We start from the raw sequence: 14,704 nt of genomic DNA on the forward strand, positions 1-14,704 counted from the left end.
GACATTCCGTAGGATTAATACCTGCAGTACACACATCAAAGCCCACAGAATGTACCTATCATATACTACGGATTTTTAGTGTAAACTCATATATGTAACAAAAGGTATCGCTGTGCTGTGGGATTTTGATGATGGTAATGACAAAAGTGATGGCAGATGCCTGTCGGAGAAAGAAAAGGACACATAGGAGTTCTGTATTTTCTGCTTAATTTTGGTGTGGAGATAAAACTGCTCTGAAAAAAGGAAGTTTATTTCTTAAAATATATTACTATTTTAGAAACAAATACTGTGTTGTTGCAAGGTGAAGTTATCTATATTTGGAAATATTTGAGAAAAGTATTTTAAATTCTGGTTTGGGAATATTTGCATATATACTTTGTGATTCTTGAAAGGTTCTGGTTTTGATCCCTAGCATAAGGTGGGAGGGAAGGAGAGGGGAAGAGAAAGAGAGGAGAGAGGAAGAAATACAGGATCACACAGTGAAACCGAATTTACAACAATCCTTTACCAAACAGTACTCAGTTGTGGAATGCCTTAACTATACAACTTAGACCACAAACTCCAGCACAGTACTCTGAACAGCAAGCCCTATTTGTGCGAAGAAGAGTCAAAGGCCACAAGCAGACCAGATATTATACAGATGGTATCAGGGCCATGGGTAATTATGAAATTTGTGGGGCTGGGGAGGTTGTTTGTGTAGCCTTGGCTGTCTTAGAACTGGCTCTAAACCAGGCTGACATCGAACTCAGAGATCCACCTGCCTCTGCCTCCAAGTACTGGAATTAAAAGCATGTGCCACCATAGCCCACCCTATTTACAATCCTAAACCCTTTGGAAATTTGTTATACTTTATTTACTAAGGTCTATTCTTAATCCAATTGTTCTAAGAATTTTGCTACCATGGCCATAATACATTTGATTGAAGAAAATTGTACACCTCTAGAACGTTGGTGTCTCTCATTCTATAAAGCTTTATTTACATAGATCTTCAGAGAAAACATCCTCTTTATTTACAGGTCTTCCACATTTCAGCTGTCCACCCACTGCTTCAAGTGTGAAATGTTACCAGACAGATTACATTTACAGAAAAGCATAAAACAAAAGGGCAACTCTATAATTTAATATGTACAGTGCCATTAGTGGTTAAGTTTACAGTTTTCTTTCAAGGATAATCTCCTGAGGTTTGTTTCTGAGAACACCCAGGCAAGGTTGTTTCCTAAGGTAGATTTCCAGAGACTCAAGCATAGAGCAGGTGAGTTAATTTAGTGTTTTTGGTTGTGAGTAGCTGTGCATCACTTTCTTTCTCTCTTCTTGTCAAAAGTCTTGGATGATGAAGAATCTTGACTTTCACCACAATTATAACGCTCATATAAAGTCTGAAATTGAAAACACAAATCCGTTTTTAAACATTTCGTTCAATGTATTATTAGATTAGTAAAGATAATGATGTACTCCAAACATATATCAAAAACTAGCACATAGGCAGACCTTTAAGACCACTGCATGCCTGCTTACTTTTCCTTAAAGTAGCTTAGTAAAATACTCTTATATATCAAATATTCACAAGGAAACAATTTATAATCTCAGAAGCTATTTACAGTAATGAACAGAACATTAAAATTACTATGTAAATATGTCTAATTAGGTTCTTGTTCCTCAGTGTACCTTTGAAGTGCTGGTCAACAAGATTCCTAGCTGATAGATGCTTCAGACCTTTACAGAATGTACATACTATATGCATATATGTATAGGCATCTTGCTGAACATTTTAATTCATACTTGTAATAGCTAATACAATGTAAATATAATTCTTTTGCTGCATTTTAATGGAATAACAAGTAAACGTAACTTATTTTTCAGAATGTTTTTTATTTGCACCTGATTGACTACAGCTATGGAACTGATAAACTCAGGATGCAACTGAAGCTGAAAGCTGTGTATTAAAAAAAGACTAAATGTAAGTCAACATCTAACTTATGAAGGTGACAAATAATTCTGCCATCAGGCAACATGAAATCCCAGTGATAGCATGATTAATTCACTTTAATTTTATTCAAGAGAACATTTTGAATATATTACCTAGAAAACATGGAAACACGAAAAAGCAATGACTATAAAGGCATTCTGTCCAACTTAAAATACCCCAAAGTTACTAGTTCAGTCATCAGCATCTGAGAAAAAAAAAAAAATCTAAGAGCCTATGAATATATGTACTAGAGAGAATATATCACAAAGTCATTCCAAGATGGCTCCACACCAGCAATATAGGTTGATCTGAGCCGCATCCAGAGAAAAGTGTTGTCAGTCATACTTTAATAATAATATAACCAAAATATCAAATTTGTAGTTGCGTGGTAGCTAACTCAGTTGATAAGCAATCATAGGTATTAGAAATTATGAAAGTATTTGGTGACAATGAGATCCAAACATCACTGTGGATCTGAGTGTGGTATCATACACTTTTAGTTCCAACACTTGAGGACAGAGGCAGGTGGATCTCTTTGTGACTTCAAGGCAAGCCTGATCTGCATTCTAAGTTCCATGCTAGCTAGGCTGCACAGTGAAATAATGTCTCAAAACAAAACAAGCCTCATGTCATGGTGACAGTGGAAATAGAAAGTACCAGGAAGCTGGCCAGTGTGGACTGTGCTTTGGGGAATGTACCAGTTGCTACAGAAGATATGGCATGTGACAAGTATCACTTCCCTAAGGCTGTATTAAAAATTGACTAGAAGGAATGATTTTTAAAGCTGTACAAAGAATGCTGTTGAGATAAGACTAAAATATAAATTTATTTATTGCAGGTGAAACCCCAGGAATAGCGACACCAATCAAAAAGGTCCACACTTTAAACAACACTTGGTAGGTGACTCAGCCCAGAACTGTATCTGACCACAGATGTGAGCACTAGGCCAACTTTCCTTCTGGTTGTGTTTCCTTAAGTGCTTAACTCACTGCACTACATTAAAACAGCTAACATGAATGCAGATGCACTTACTTTTGCAGCTTTCAAAATTGAGTTAGGAGAATTCAGACCAACAAGTTGACCCAGAACATATTTCATCTCATCGGTGGTTTCCCTAGCCATCTGGTTGCCTATAAAAAAAATAATCAACAAAATGCTGGTATTAATAGGAATAACATAAATTAATTTGTATACATTATATACAAGTATACATTCTGGCCAGGTACATGCCTACAATTCCAGTCCTATTGCTAAGTTTGAGGTAAAACTCTGTCTCAAAAAAACCAAAATAAACAAACTAAAAAACACATTCTGGAGGCTGGGGAAAGGGATCATGAATTCAATCAAGGCCAGCCTAGGCTATAACAATAAGATTCTGCTCATTCAAAAAGAACAACAACAAAAAAATATATTCTACTTAATAAACTGTAAGCTAACTAGCATTATTGTAATTTATCACCATCCTCTATCCAGGACAGTTAAGATTAAATAATGAAGTTTAAAGAAAGACAATGTTATTAACTTTATTAATTAGCAAACATGCTATAAGAGAGTGGCCAATTTAGATTCTGGTTTTCTACAGTTAACACACTATTTGTTTATGCTGGTAACCTAGGAAACAGTGACCTTTACATAAGGAGTACCTGGGTGGGAGATTTGAACATACGGATGTGCGAGGAGCTCAGGGATGGATATCCTCTCTTTAGGGTTCCTTACTAAGCAGCACTGAAAATAAACAAAGCAAGTTTTCATACGTTATGCTGACAAAGCGGCTTTCCAATGACATGATACTGCAGAGGCTGCTCTAGACATCCTGCCAGACAATGGTAACAGGTTTTCTCAGAGTCACCTTTTAGAAAATCCCAGTATCCATTAAATTAAAAACACCTTTTACAATTAGCATGCTTTAAAAAATAACCTCAGTTAGCAACTGCTTTCAGTAAACCAGCTTCATTCAGGATAGGTGAGTAATTCCAATCACCTCAACTACTTCTTTTAAACAAACGTGAAACTAGGAGACATTCTCTTTCTATATTCACATACTAATAGTGTTACCTTTAGCACGTCTTGAAGATCTTTCTCTGAAATCTCAGGAAATTCAATTTCATAACTAGGGTCAATTATGGCTTGCAGTTTAGAGATCTGATTAATGATATGCTGAAATGGTGTTTTTCCATAAGTCATATAGTACAAAATGCACCCCAAGGACCAAACATCACTTCTGGGGCTTATCTAAATGGGAGAAGAGGGAAAGTTGCTTTATTTTAATTTAAAAGGTAACATAAAATATTATGTCTGTAATCCTAATTATACAATAATAATTAAAACCTCAATGAATATTAAAGTACAAGATATGCTTACATGACAAAACATTGTTTCCTACTTTTCATTACATTTGATCATTTAATAGAGAAGAACTTTAAAGGCTTGAAAAACTCAAAATTATTTTATAGGGAATAACGTATTAAATTATTGGCACCTTGTGATAACATAATACCACAATACTAAAAAACAAACACACAGAAAAAACAAAAACCCCATAAATTTGTATATACTTTTTTGTCCCAGAATGATGAGATTGTAATACACTGAAACTAAATCTATGTCCATATTTTGAAAGGTCATTTAAACTGTGTAACTGTAATCTCTACAGCATGAACCACAGAACCAGACTGGATAAAAAGTCAGGGTGAATACCACTCGGCCAGCACACACCACACCCTAAGTCTAATCCCTAACAGTAAAAATAAAGTACAGTGCTAATGGATATTAAATGGGTTTGAGAATGGATAATCACAGAGTAGAGTTTATTTTTCTTTGTAGGCTTGTTTGTTTGTTTTCTGTGTATGTACGTGGATCTGAGATCTGGGAACTGAGCCCAACTCCTGTGTAATAGCAGCAAATACTTTTAGCTGCTGAGCCACCTCTTTAGCCCAGAAGATTTTCTGAGTAAGTGCGAATAAGTATCATTCATTTTCCCCAAGCCCAAGACTATTAAATGCTCACTGAGTTAAAATCACAGTAGGAATAATCGCAGCAATAGGAAAATAGAAAATGAAAAACGAACAAAAACATATTTTCTATAAAGAATAAATCGAAACCAAATGATATAGAAAGTTGGTGAAGGCTGGGAAAGAAAAAGAAATGGAAGTACAAAAACCTGACCTTGGGTCTAGAGAGATGACTCAGTGGTTAAGCGCACTCACTCACTGCTCTTCCAGAGGACCTGAGTTCAGTTCCTAGCACCCACATGGCAGCTCACAACTATCTGTAATTCCAGTTCCTGGGTATCCATCAACCTTACTCAGATATATGCAGGCAAAGCACCATTAAAACAAAAACAAAAACCATGACCTTAAGGGGAGGGGAGAAATGAAAGTAGAAACTACAATTTAATATTAGGAAAAAAGAACAACAACAAAAACTTAATCCTGATAAACAGTGTTACCAACTAAGAAAAAGAATGAACTTAAAACAACAAAAACCAAAACCGTAACTTGTGCAGGCATGTGCCACATGTGTATGGTTGTCCACAGAAGCCAGAAGAGGGCATAGGATTCCCTGTCACTGGAGTTACATGCAGATATGAGCTAACCAAAAGGGATGCTGGGATCTGAACTTGGGGCCTCTGCAATACCACAACTTGTTCATGAGCAATAAGCCAACTCTCTAGCCACAAAGATGATTTTCTTTTTAAAATGTTATTCTATCTTTGAAAACTGAGCCAGGTAGGTGTGGTGGCACACATCTGAAATTCCAGCATTTGGAAAGCTAAGGTAGGAGATTTCAGAGTTCACACCTAGCCTGGATAATATAATGAGACTATATCTCAAAAAATGAGAAGCAGGAAAGAAGAGGGAGCCATTGCGTATTAAATCAGTGAGTTGACAATTAAAAAATTTATAACCTCTAGGTATAATTCAAAACCTTAAAGTAAAAAAAGACAATGTTAAACTGAAATTACAAAACTTAGAAATTAATAGGCATTAAAATATTATAATGAAGCCTGTAAATAATAATCAAAGTAAGACTCAGTAAACATTTTATCTTTTAAAAAGGATGGTTGTGTTACAGAACCCAGGTATTACTGAACTCTTGATCCTCTAGCGTTAGCTTTCCAATGGAAGATCACAGGCAAGCACCACCACGTTCAGCTAGATTAGTAGTTTTAATCCAAATAAAAACACTAAAATCAATGTTTTAACTTAAGACAAAGGGGGCGGGGAGAAATAACCAGGACACACAGGAGAGACAGCTCAAGTGGCAAACACAAGATCCTTAAAGTTCCCCAAACTACTGCCACCACCCAAAAAAAAAAAAAAAAAGTGAAAATATTTAGCTGGGCACTGTCAGTGTTAACTCAGGCAGAAGAATTGACACAAGTGCAAGGCCAGCCAAGGCTTCAAAGTCAGACCCGATCTCTAAGAAAAACAACAAAACAAAACAAAACCCTGAGTAAATACAGAAACAAAAAACCCTAACAAAGACAAAAACACAACTGGAAAGTGAAGAAAAATAGGATTTGTGAGTGAAATAAAGATCTAGTGGTTTTAACTTCAACAAAACTATGAGAAGCCTGAAGAAGACGTAATAAAAAAGCAGCAAATACAAATCAGAGGAGAAAATAGAAGGCAAACAATTATGAAATCAGCTTTGTAAGATAAACTATTCGGCAGGTTTTCTGCACGTTGGGCTGGGGAGATAGTATGTGCCATACAAGTGTGAAGACCTGACTGAACCCTCAGAACCTACACAAAAGCAGGCATGGCAACCCAGGAAAAGGCAGGAGTTGGAGAGGTCAGAAGAAACTCCAAAGCGTGGGGGTCAGCTAGCCTGGCATACACTTCGGAAAACAACAACAAAAGACTATTTTGAACAAGACAGGTACTGAGAATAGATACTCAAAGTTGTTCTGTGCCCTCTATATATGCGCTATGGCACAAATGTGCCCACGCTCAGAACATAAATGTGCAAACACACCACATACATGCAGACAGACATACATGAGCACTTTATGTAAGTTATTTGAAAAACTACCTAGAACCCATAGTTTTCTAGAGAAGAAAAGCAAATTTATGCAGCAGTGAGCTGGATGCTGAACTGAGAATTTTTCTCTGCTACTCCTTGTTTTCTTGTAAATACACACCATTGAACAAACCCAACTCAGAGGGGAAAGCACTGTTGAAGAAGCAGGGTTATGGCATGAAGGTTGCTGGGACCCAAGCGTGTTTGTGCTTGTGAACACTGTGGCAATGAAAGAAAGATTAGCCCCGGAGCTTGATATATCCCAACAGAGAAAATGGGCCCGTGATAAGGGAATTAAGGAGGCAAAAAGTACACTTTGAGAAAGAAATAACAACCATAGACACATTAAAAATGAAAAAACAAAAACAACAAAAACTGAAAGCGAATCCATAACCATTGGCAGGAGTTCCCTGGTGCCAGGTGAGTAAGCTGTTTCCAATACCTTGGTCTTGATTTTCCCATTCTCTCTTGAAGAAGACATATCTCTGATAGCTTCTGGAGCCATGTAGTTAACTGTACCGACCTGTTTGCCAATCACAGAAAACAAAGAAATCAATGGAAACATCTTTCTAGATTTGTACATACATAAATGTCAGATTCTTGGAACATGCATAACTAGTGATTTTAGTGAGACTTGAAAAATTAAAATAACTGCCAACAATATAAAAATACATATAAGATCACATCAGAGCTCCAACAAAAAAGGTTGGGATGACAATGAACTGGCTCCTGAAAGGCTATGCTTTGCCTACAACTATGTGGTGTCTGCTTTTGTAACTGTCTAGGCTAATTCTGAACTCTGAAGGATTTGACTACCATTCACTTCCATGTTTGAATAAATTCAACATTTTCCTCTTCAGTAAAACAACCAACAGATTGATATATAAATAAAAGGAACCAGCTAGCCTCATCTCCCAATATTCTTTGGCCCCTGTGTGCAGACTGAGATGGGCTGGAAAGCTAAGTCATGCAAGAGTTTCTAAAGTCGGGTGGTGGAAATGGTACAGCACAATCCTTTAGTTCTAAGATAACAAAAATGCCTGGTGCTAGGACCTTGCAACATGTAACTTCAGGCTTATCTACAAACAATGTTCACCTGTACTTTTGATACAAAAAATAATGACTGTCAGGTAGAATTACTTTGACTGTTGTCCACTGATTATTCCTAACAAAGTCTGATTTTGCTTCAAGAATTGACAGACTTACACCAGAAATCTTCATTCATGGATACAGCATGTGAGGTCCAGCTCTTTTTTCATGTAACTATTTTAGTTTTTTGTGAAACAGTATCATTACACTTGCTAATGCAGTTCTTGTTACAAAAACATAGCTGGGGGCTGGAGAAATGAGCTTTTGTACAAGACAATGTGACTTTGGTTCCCAGAACGCACAGAGGAAGGAGAGAGCTGGATTCCAAAGCTATCTTCTTGTCTCTACAATGGCATGCTTGCACTTGAACAAACACACACAATAAGTAAACTGTTTCTTTTTTAATGTAGCTGACTACAATGCGTCAGTATTTCCAATAAGGCACTCTTAAAATTTTGCCCCAAATTTCAGCAGTAAGAATAAAAAAAAAAAAAAAAAAAAAAAAAAGACAATGGAGAACATGCAGCTACAGTTCCTCTTTGCTTTGCCCTCAGCTAGGTGAAAATCATTCAAAATTGATAGATATAGTTGTCTGATCTTGAACTGCTTTTCTCAATCAAATTGACCATGGCCTTGAATCTTTTATAATCATAGTTTCTGTTCTTTTAAAAAGAGTTCAAATTTTTTGAAGAAATGGCTGGTAAAAAAAAATGTAACATTAGCAAAATACTTAACAGACAAAAAGGAAATAAATTCTGTAGTAACCGACCATCATTAAAATTTCTAGCTGAGCCAGGCGTGGTGGCACACACCTGTAATCCCAGCACTGGGGGAAGCAGAGTCAGGTGAATCTCTGTGAGTTCAAGGCCAGCCTGGTCTACAAAGAGAGTCCAGGACAACTAAGGCTATACAGAGAAACCCTGACTTGAAAAACAAAAACAAACAAAAAATTCTACCTGAAGCTACTAGGTGTTAGGGCTCACACCTGTAATTCCACCCCTGGGAAACATAAGCAGCAGGATCAGGAATTGAAAGCCACTTATCAGAACAAAGTTAAGGCCATTCTAGGTTATGTGAAGCCCTGGTGTAAAACACCAAAATACAACCAAGACAGCAAAAAAAAGAGTCCTACCTGAGAATCTTTAACAATACTTGTTGTATCTGGCTGCATTTGGTTTGCAATCCCAAAATCAATTAGCTTTAGCATTCCATCAACTATTACAAAGTTAGCAGGCTTCAGATCACTATGAACAATGCCTGCAAAATAAAATCCATTATGTTAAATGAAGTAAACCATTCGATGGACAGAAAAACATTTCACAATCTCTGGGTCAAGCTAATCCTTTCAATTAGTCAACACATTAATAATCATTTATTACACACTCTACACCTTCTTAGCAAACACTGTGTGCCAGGCACCACTCTACAGCAATACCGAAGAAATAGTAGTATCATCGTTGGCATTTTAAGGGTGAGGACACTCATGCAATTTGAATTTAAGTAAAGTGTTCAGGATTACAGGGCCTACCTAGCCTGTAGGTGTGTGTTGCACACTGCTTGCCACGCACTGACTGGGAGTGTACCACAAAACAAGGTCAGGCAGTAAAAATCGAAGGGTCTCCTGCAACACCCAAGGTCCCTAACCTCTGACTAGTTGGTTATTGTTTGTAAAAGGAGAAGCAGAGGAAATGCATTAAACTGAACATGCTTGTTTTAAATATAGGGTAAAGGCAAAGAAAAGCCCTGAAAAGAACATGAACCAGGGGCTGATAGTAAGACACAAAACCAAGAACGAACCATCTTTCACACAAGGCACAAAAGAGAAAATCTTTTGGAGACTTGAAGCACTGACCATCGCCCTATTTTTGGGATGCCCAAATCCTCAAGTCTAGGCCCTACTTCAATCCAAGTTAATATTGAGTTACTATTGAGGAGGATAAGGTTATATTATATATGTAAGGATTTACATTTGTGTTCTGTATCTTATGCATAGCCAGTCTTAAAAAATGGCTTTGTGCCTTCACCTCTAAATGAACTTCCAGTTAATTATCAAAGGTAGGAACTGATAAAATATGGTTTTTTTCTAAGATGACACAACTAGCAATTGTTTTAACTTTACATAGATGGAGAGAGTTTAAAATACCATGCTGATGGATTGTGTGTACTGCCTCCAACATGTTTTTCCAGTAGCTCTTGCGTTCCCATGGGTTGATGGATTTTTTCTTTTTAAGCCAACTATTCAGGTCAATGTTTCCACATTCCATTACCATGTAGATGTACTGTTCTGTGATTTCACTGAAATTAAAAACACACAGAAGCAACAAAACAATAAATGCCGACAGTATATCAATAAAGACTTACTATTTGCTTAAAAATTATGGCAAAATCAAAGTTTTATTTTAAAAATAAAAACAAATTCATACTAATCATAAAGCCGAATGATCTTATCACAGTGCTGCTGCAGTTTATTCAAATACGCTATCTCATTGCGGTAGCTGTCAATAGTTTGGCTATCTGCGTCTTCTAGGTTCACGTATTTGATGGCATATATATGTCTCTTCTCATTCAATACCTGAAACACCTGCATAGGAAGCAGAGAGACAAGCTTAGGACACGCCTTCCTTCTGTAAACCATTACAGCGCTTTTCAATTTAACTCTAATGGTCTTAGGCTGAGAAAAGTCTGAAAGAAATACCAACATGAATAACTGGAAGTTTCTGGGCTTATTTTAAGTGTAGAAATAAAAATAAATAAATAAATAAATAAATAAATAAATAAATAAATAAATAAATAAATAAATAAAAGTGATGATGAGATAGGAAGTGCCCATTCCCAGCCCTTATGACAATGGACATTCAAATAACTCAAAGGTGCAAGCCCCTAGTTTTCTACATGAACATCTAAGAAAAGCAACTTAGATTTGCTATGTTTACAAAACTCTTAGGATGCCTTATCCAGGGGAATAACTTTGAGAAAAAGACATTCAGAAATGATAAGGATGAGGACTGCTGTAATAGACACTTCCCCCCCCTTTTTCGTTGTGCCTAACATCAACAAGTTCGTTTGTTTGATAAAGAATATTTTTAAAATTACAGTAATTGTAAGCCATCGTTATTATATTCACTTGTGGAAAGTAGGGTAAGTCACATCTTAGTTAGGTTGGCAGGAGCAGCAACATTCTTATGAGATAATGTTCTGAAAGAGGCCAGCACACACAGCACAGCAGTGGCGCCTTGTAACTTTAGTAATTCAAATCCAGAACACGGTGCCTATAGTATGCATTCACTTGCACCCTCTGACACTAAAAAGTGTGTCATTTAACTGTGACTACCCCATATATGAGTGAGTCCAAATGTGTGTAGGGCTCGAGGGCTAAGACTGCATGCATATATAAGGCCCATCAGGTCTTAAGAAGAGCTCACTTTTTCAACATCAGTTTCTCTAAGAGGAATGTACAAAGTGTTTCATTATACCATCTCATCCATACCCTCTTCCCCTTTCACTTCCTTCCCCTGGCCCTTCTTTCCTGTCACTCCTATTTAATTACTCTCTTAACCCCACTTCCTTCCTTATGCTTATAGCTGAAAATTTGATAAAGGGGACATGAAAAGTAAAATATTTATTGGAAGACCTGCTACATGTGGTAATATACACTCTTTTTTTTTTTGGCTTATGGTTTTGATGTTGGGGATTAAACCCAGGGCCTTGCACCAGAGCCATACCATCAGCCTGCATATCTTAGGTATGTGGTCCAAGGAGATCTTCCCGCCTCAGTCTACCCAAGGCTGAAATTATAGATGAGTGCCACATGTGATGCTTTCCTTATTTGCAGTTAGTTAATAAAATAGCTTCAAGCAAGTCTAGTTATTATTAGCTGCCTTAGAGAACTATAAGTAAAGCTTTAAATGAACACAATAGCCCTGTTTTGTGTATCAGCATAACACAGAATAGCCTTACAGCCCAGTAGAAACATTCAGCAAACGAATGAAATCTCTATCCAGTTCTAGTTACCAGAGCTAACATCACTGAGCTGTGTACATTGCCATCTTGATGTTAGGTACAGGGTGAAACACACACAACAAACAACCTTCACAAATATGGTTAACAGTGAAGCTACAGATAGGCATGGCTGCACACACTTAAAGCTTAGGAGCCAGAAACAGGATAATCTCTGAGTTTGAGGCTAGCCTTCAAAAAAAAGGAAAGAGAGAGAGAGAGAGAGAAAGAAAGAAAGAAAGAAAGAAAGAAAGAAAGAAAGAAAGAAAGAAAGAAAGAAGAAAGAAAAAGGAAACTACAGTAAAGAGAAGAGAATGGAGAACATTGGTGATTGGAAGGTAGGATCTGCAGTTTTAGAAGACACTCGAGAAAAGACATGAAGACAAAGATGGTATGGTGGTACACACCTGTAATCCCAGCATTTGGGAGGCTGAGGCGAAACTGCTGCAAATTCAAGTCTAGCTGGATTATATAAAGCAAGACACTCTGCAAAGGAAGGATGGAAGGAGGGAAGAGGAAGAAACAATATAGACTAGAACAGAACGACAAAGACTGAGTGATTGAGTTTATTATCTACTGTAATAAACCAACTAAAAAGATAAGAGCTGCTTCAGACAAAGTGACAACATTAAAAAAAAAAAAATTGAAGCTACTGAAAAGGTAAGTAGAAGAGCAAGGCTTGTTGACCATCTAAATGTGTACATGAGAATAAGAGCAGTCAGTAGGTTTTAGACAATAACTATAAGAATGAATATTTACTGCAACTGGAAAGACTAGAGAGTGAATGTTTACACATTCTGTCCTAAACACCTGGTAACCAAGAAGAGATGCTGAGCAGTCAAGTTTGTAAAGTTAGTCTGGAATTGAGAGTGCTGAACTAGAAATACAAGTTTGGCAACTGTAAGCACAAATACAGCATTTACAACTTCAACACTGGATGAAAACACCAAAGGAAGGTTTGAGTTTAGACAGAGAAGAAAAGAGGTCAAAGCCTGAGTCCTGAGGTAGTATACCTGAAGTTCAGGGACATGAGGAAGACTGAGAAAGATTGGTCAGTGTGAGAGAATAAGAAAGTGTTTGCAGGTGTCTGAGTGTGGTCATCAATGGCAAGAACCACAATAAAATTAAACCCAACTGTGTACTAAGAAACCTAAAAACCAGAGCATAGAACCAGATTTAACAAAAATATAGAAGCCTGAATGATTCTGAGGGTAGCTGTGTTGGTTAGTGACAAAGGCAAAAGTGACCCTGGTGAGGTGAGAACCAAGGTTTGTAGAGAGTACTCACAATGTTTTCCCTGTCTTGGTTAGTGACAAAGGCAGGAGGGACTGCTTGGGGTGAGAACCATGGTGTATAGATAGTACATGACATCCTCCTCCTTAGTCAGGGAATAAGAACTGACGTCAGTGCTCCAAGCAGTCCCAGAAAAAACCAAATAACTGACACTGAAACAATTCAGAGCCCCACTTTTAAAACGAATTAATGACCAGATGAAAAGACTCAAACAAACACGTGCACAACTAAGGAAATCAATCCAATATTCTGACAAGACAGTCTCCAAAGTGAAGAAAACAATAAATTGGAGGACAAAGTGAAGAACATGGAAGAAAAAAATTGACATGAAAATTAACACGGAAAAGAAACCAAATAAATACTGGGAACAAATGTTCAATCAAATAAAAACTACACCAAAAAGTATCATTACTAAACAAGATTTGGAAGACAAAGTTGAGACCATAATACACTCAGACATACATAAGACAAGACATTACTGTACACAGGCAATACTCCAAAAAGTCCATGATACATTCAAGAAGCTAAACCTGAGAATTCAGAGAGTAGAAAAAAAAAAAATATCTGTGATAAATTGGAAAATAGACAAATGAAATTATAGCAGAAAATGTCCCAAAGACATTTCTTGGAGAAAGAAGTAGATATCCAAATAGAAGAGGCATGGAGAATGCCACACGACATCACGGTCAAGGTTTCAGAACACAAAACAAAGAAATAGAATGAAAAGCAGCACAGAAAAAACGTTGCTCACCCAGAAAGGTCACAGAATAATGTGTCCTCTGCAATTCTGAAAGCAAAGAAAAGCTTAAAATGATGTATTTCAAATCCAGAAGCAACTGAGAACCAAGAATGCCATCCCCTGCAAAGTTATTCTTCAAAACTGACAGAGAAAGGATATTTTAAGACAAACATAAATTAAAGCAACTCATACAAACCAAGCCAGCACTCCAGAAATTTTTTTTAAAAAAGAACTATTATATAAGAAAGAAGAAAAAAAGCTTCTGTGGTGGTTTCAGTGAGTACTGTCTCCTGTAGCCTCAGACACTTAAGACAGTCACAGTTTGGAAAGGTTTAGGGGATTCGGCCTCGCTGGAGGAATTCTGTCACTGGGACAGGCTTTGAGAGCTGAAGGCCTCGCCCTACTGCCAGCATGCACTCTGTGCTTTGTGTTTGTGGTTCCAAATGTGAGCTCTCTGCTTCCTATTCCTGCCACCATGTTTATCACTTGTTAGGTTTATGCTCTGCTTGTGGACTGTCTCCCTCCTGAACAGTAAGCCAAAATAAACTCTCTCTCAAGTTTGCCTTATTGGGTTTTTGTTTGTTTGTTTTGGGTTT

At 37.1% G+C, this 14,704-nt stretch overlaps 1 protein-coding gene across 3 annotated transcripts in view; it reads right to left on the reverse strand.

Annotated features, from left to right (window-relative positions):
• Positions 1-951: 951 nt before the first annotated feature.
• The window catches only part of Ttk (TTK protein kinase), a 40,895-nt gene continuing 27,142 nt past the window's right edge, over positions 952-14,704 (reverse strand). For 2 of the 3 annotated variants that reach the window (XM_055602515.1, XM_055602517.1), the window contains exons 15-22: positions 10,504-10,661; positions 10,224-10,375; positions 9,213-9,337; positions 7,434-7,514; positions 4,022-4,198; positions 3,610-3,691; positions 2,999-3,096; positions 952-1,376 (exon numbers count right to left, since the gene is read on the reverse strand). In XM_055602515.1, the coding sequence (XP_055458490.1) occupies positions 1,293-1,376; positions 2,999-3,096; positions 3,610-3,691; positions 4,022-4,198; positions 7,434-7,514; positions 9,213-9,337; positions 10,224-10,375; positions 10,504-10,661 (957 nt within the window). In that variant the 3' untranslated portion in view covers positions 952-1,292. Of the gene's footprint in view, positions 1,377-2,998; positions 3,097-3,609; positions 3,692-4,021; positions 4,199-5,246; positions 5,321-7,433; positions 7,515-9,212; positions 9,338-10,223; positions 10,376-10,503; positions 10,662-14,704 lie in introns of those variants that run through there. The other variant, XM_055602518.1, reaches the window with a different exon arrangement.

Source organism: Psammomys obesus, unplaced genomic scaffold (assembly GCF_907164565.1).
Source record: "Psammomys obesus unplaced genomic scaffold, mPsaObe1.curated_primary_1811, whole genome shotgun sequence".
NCBI classification, from domain to species: Eukaryota; Metazoa; Chordata; class Mammalia; order Rodentia; family Muridae; genus Psammomys; species Psammomys obesus.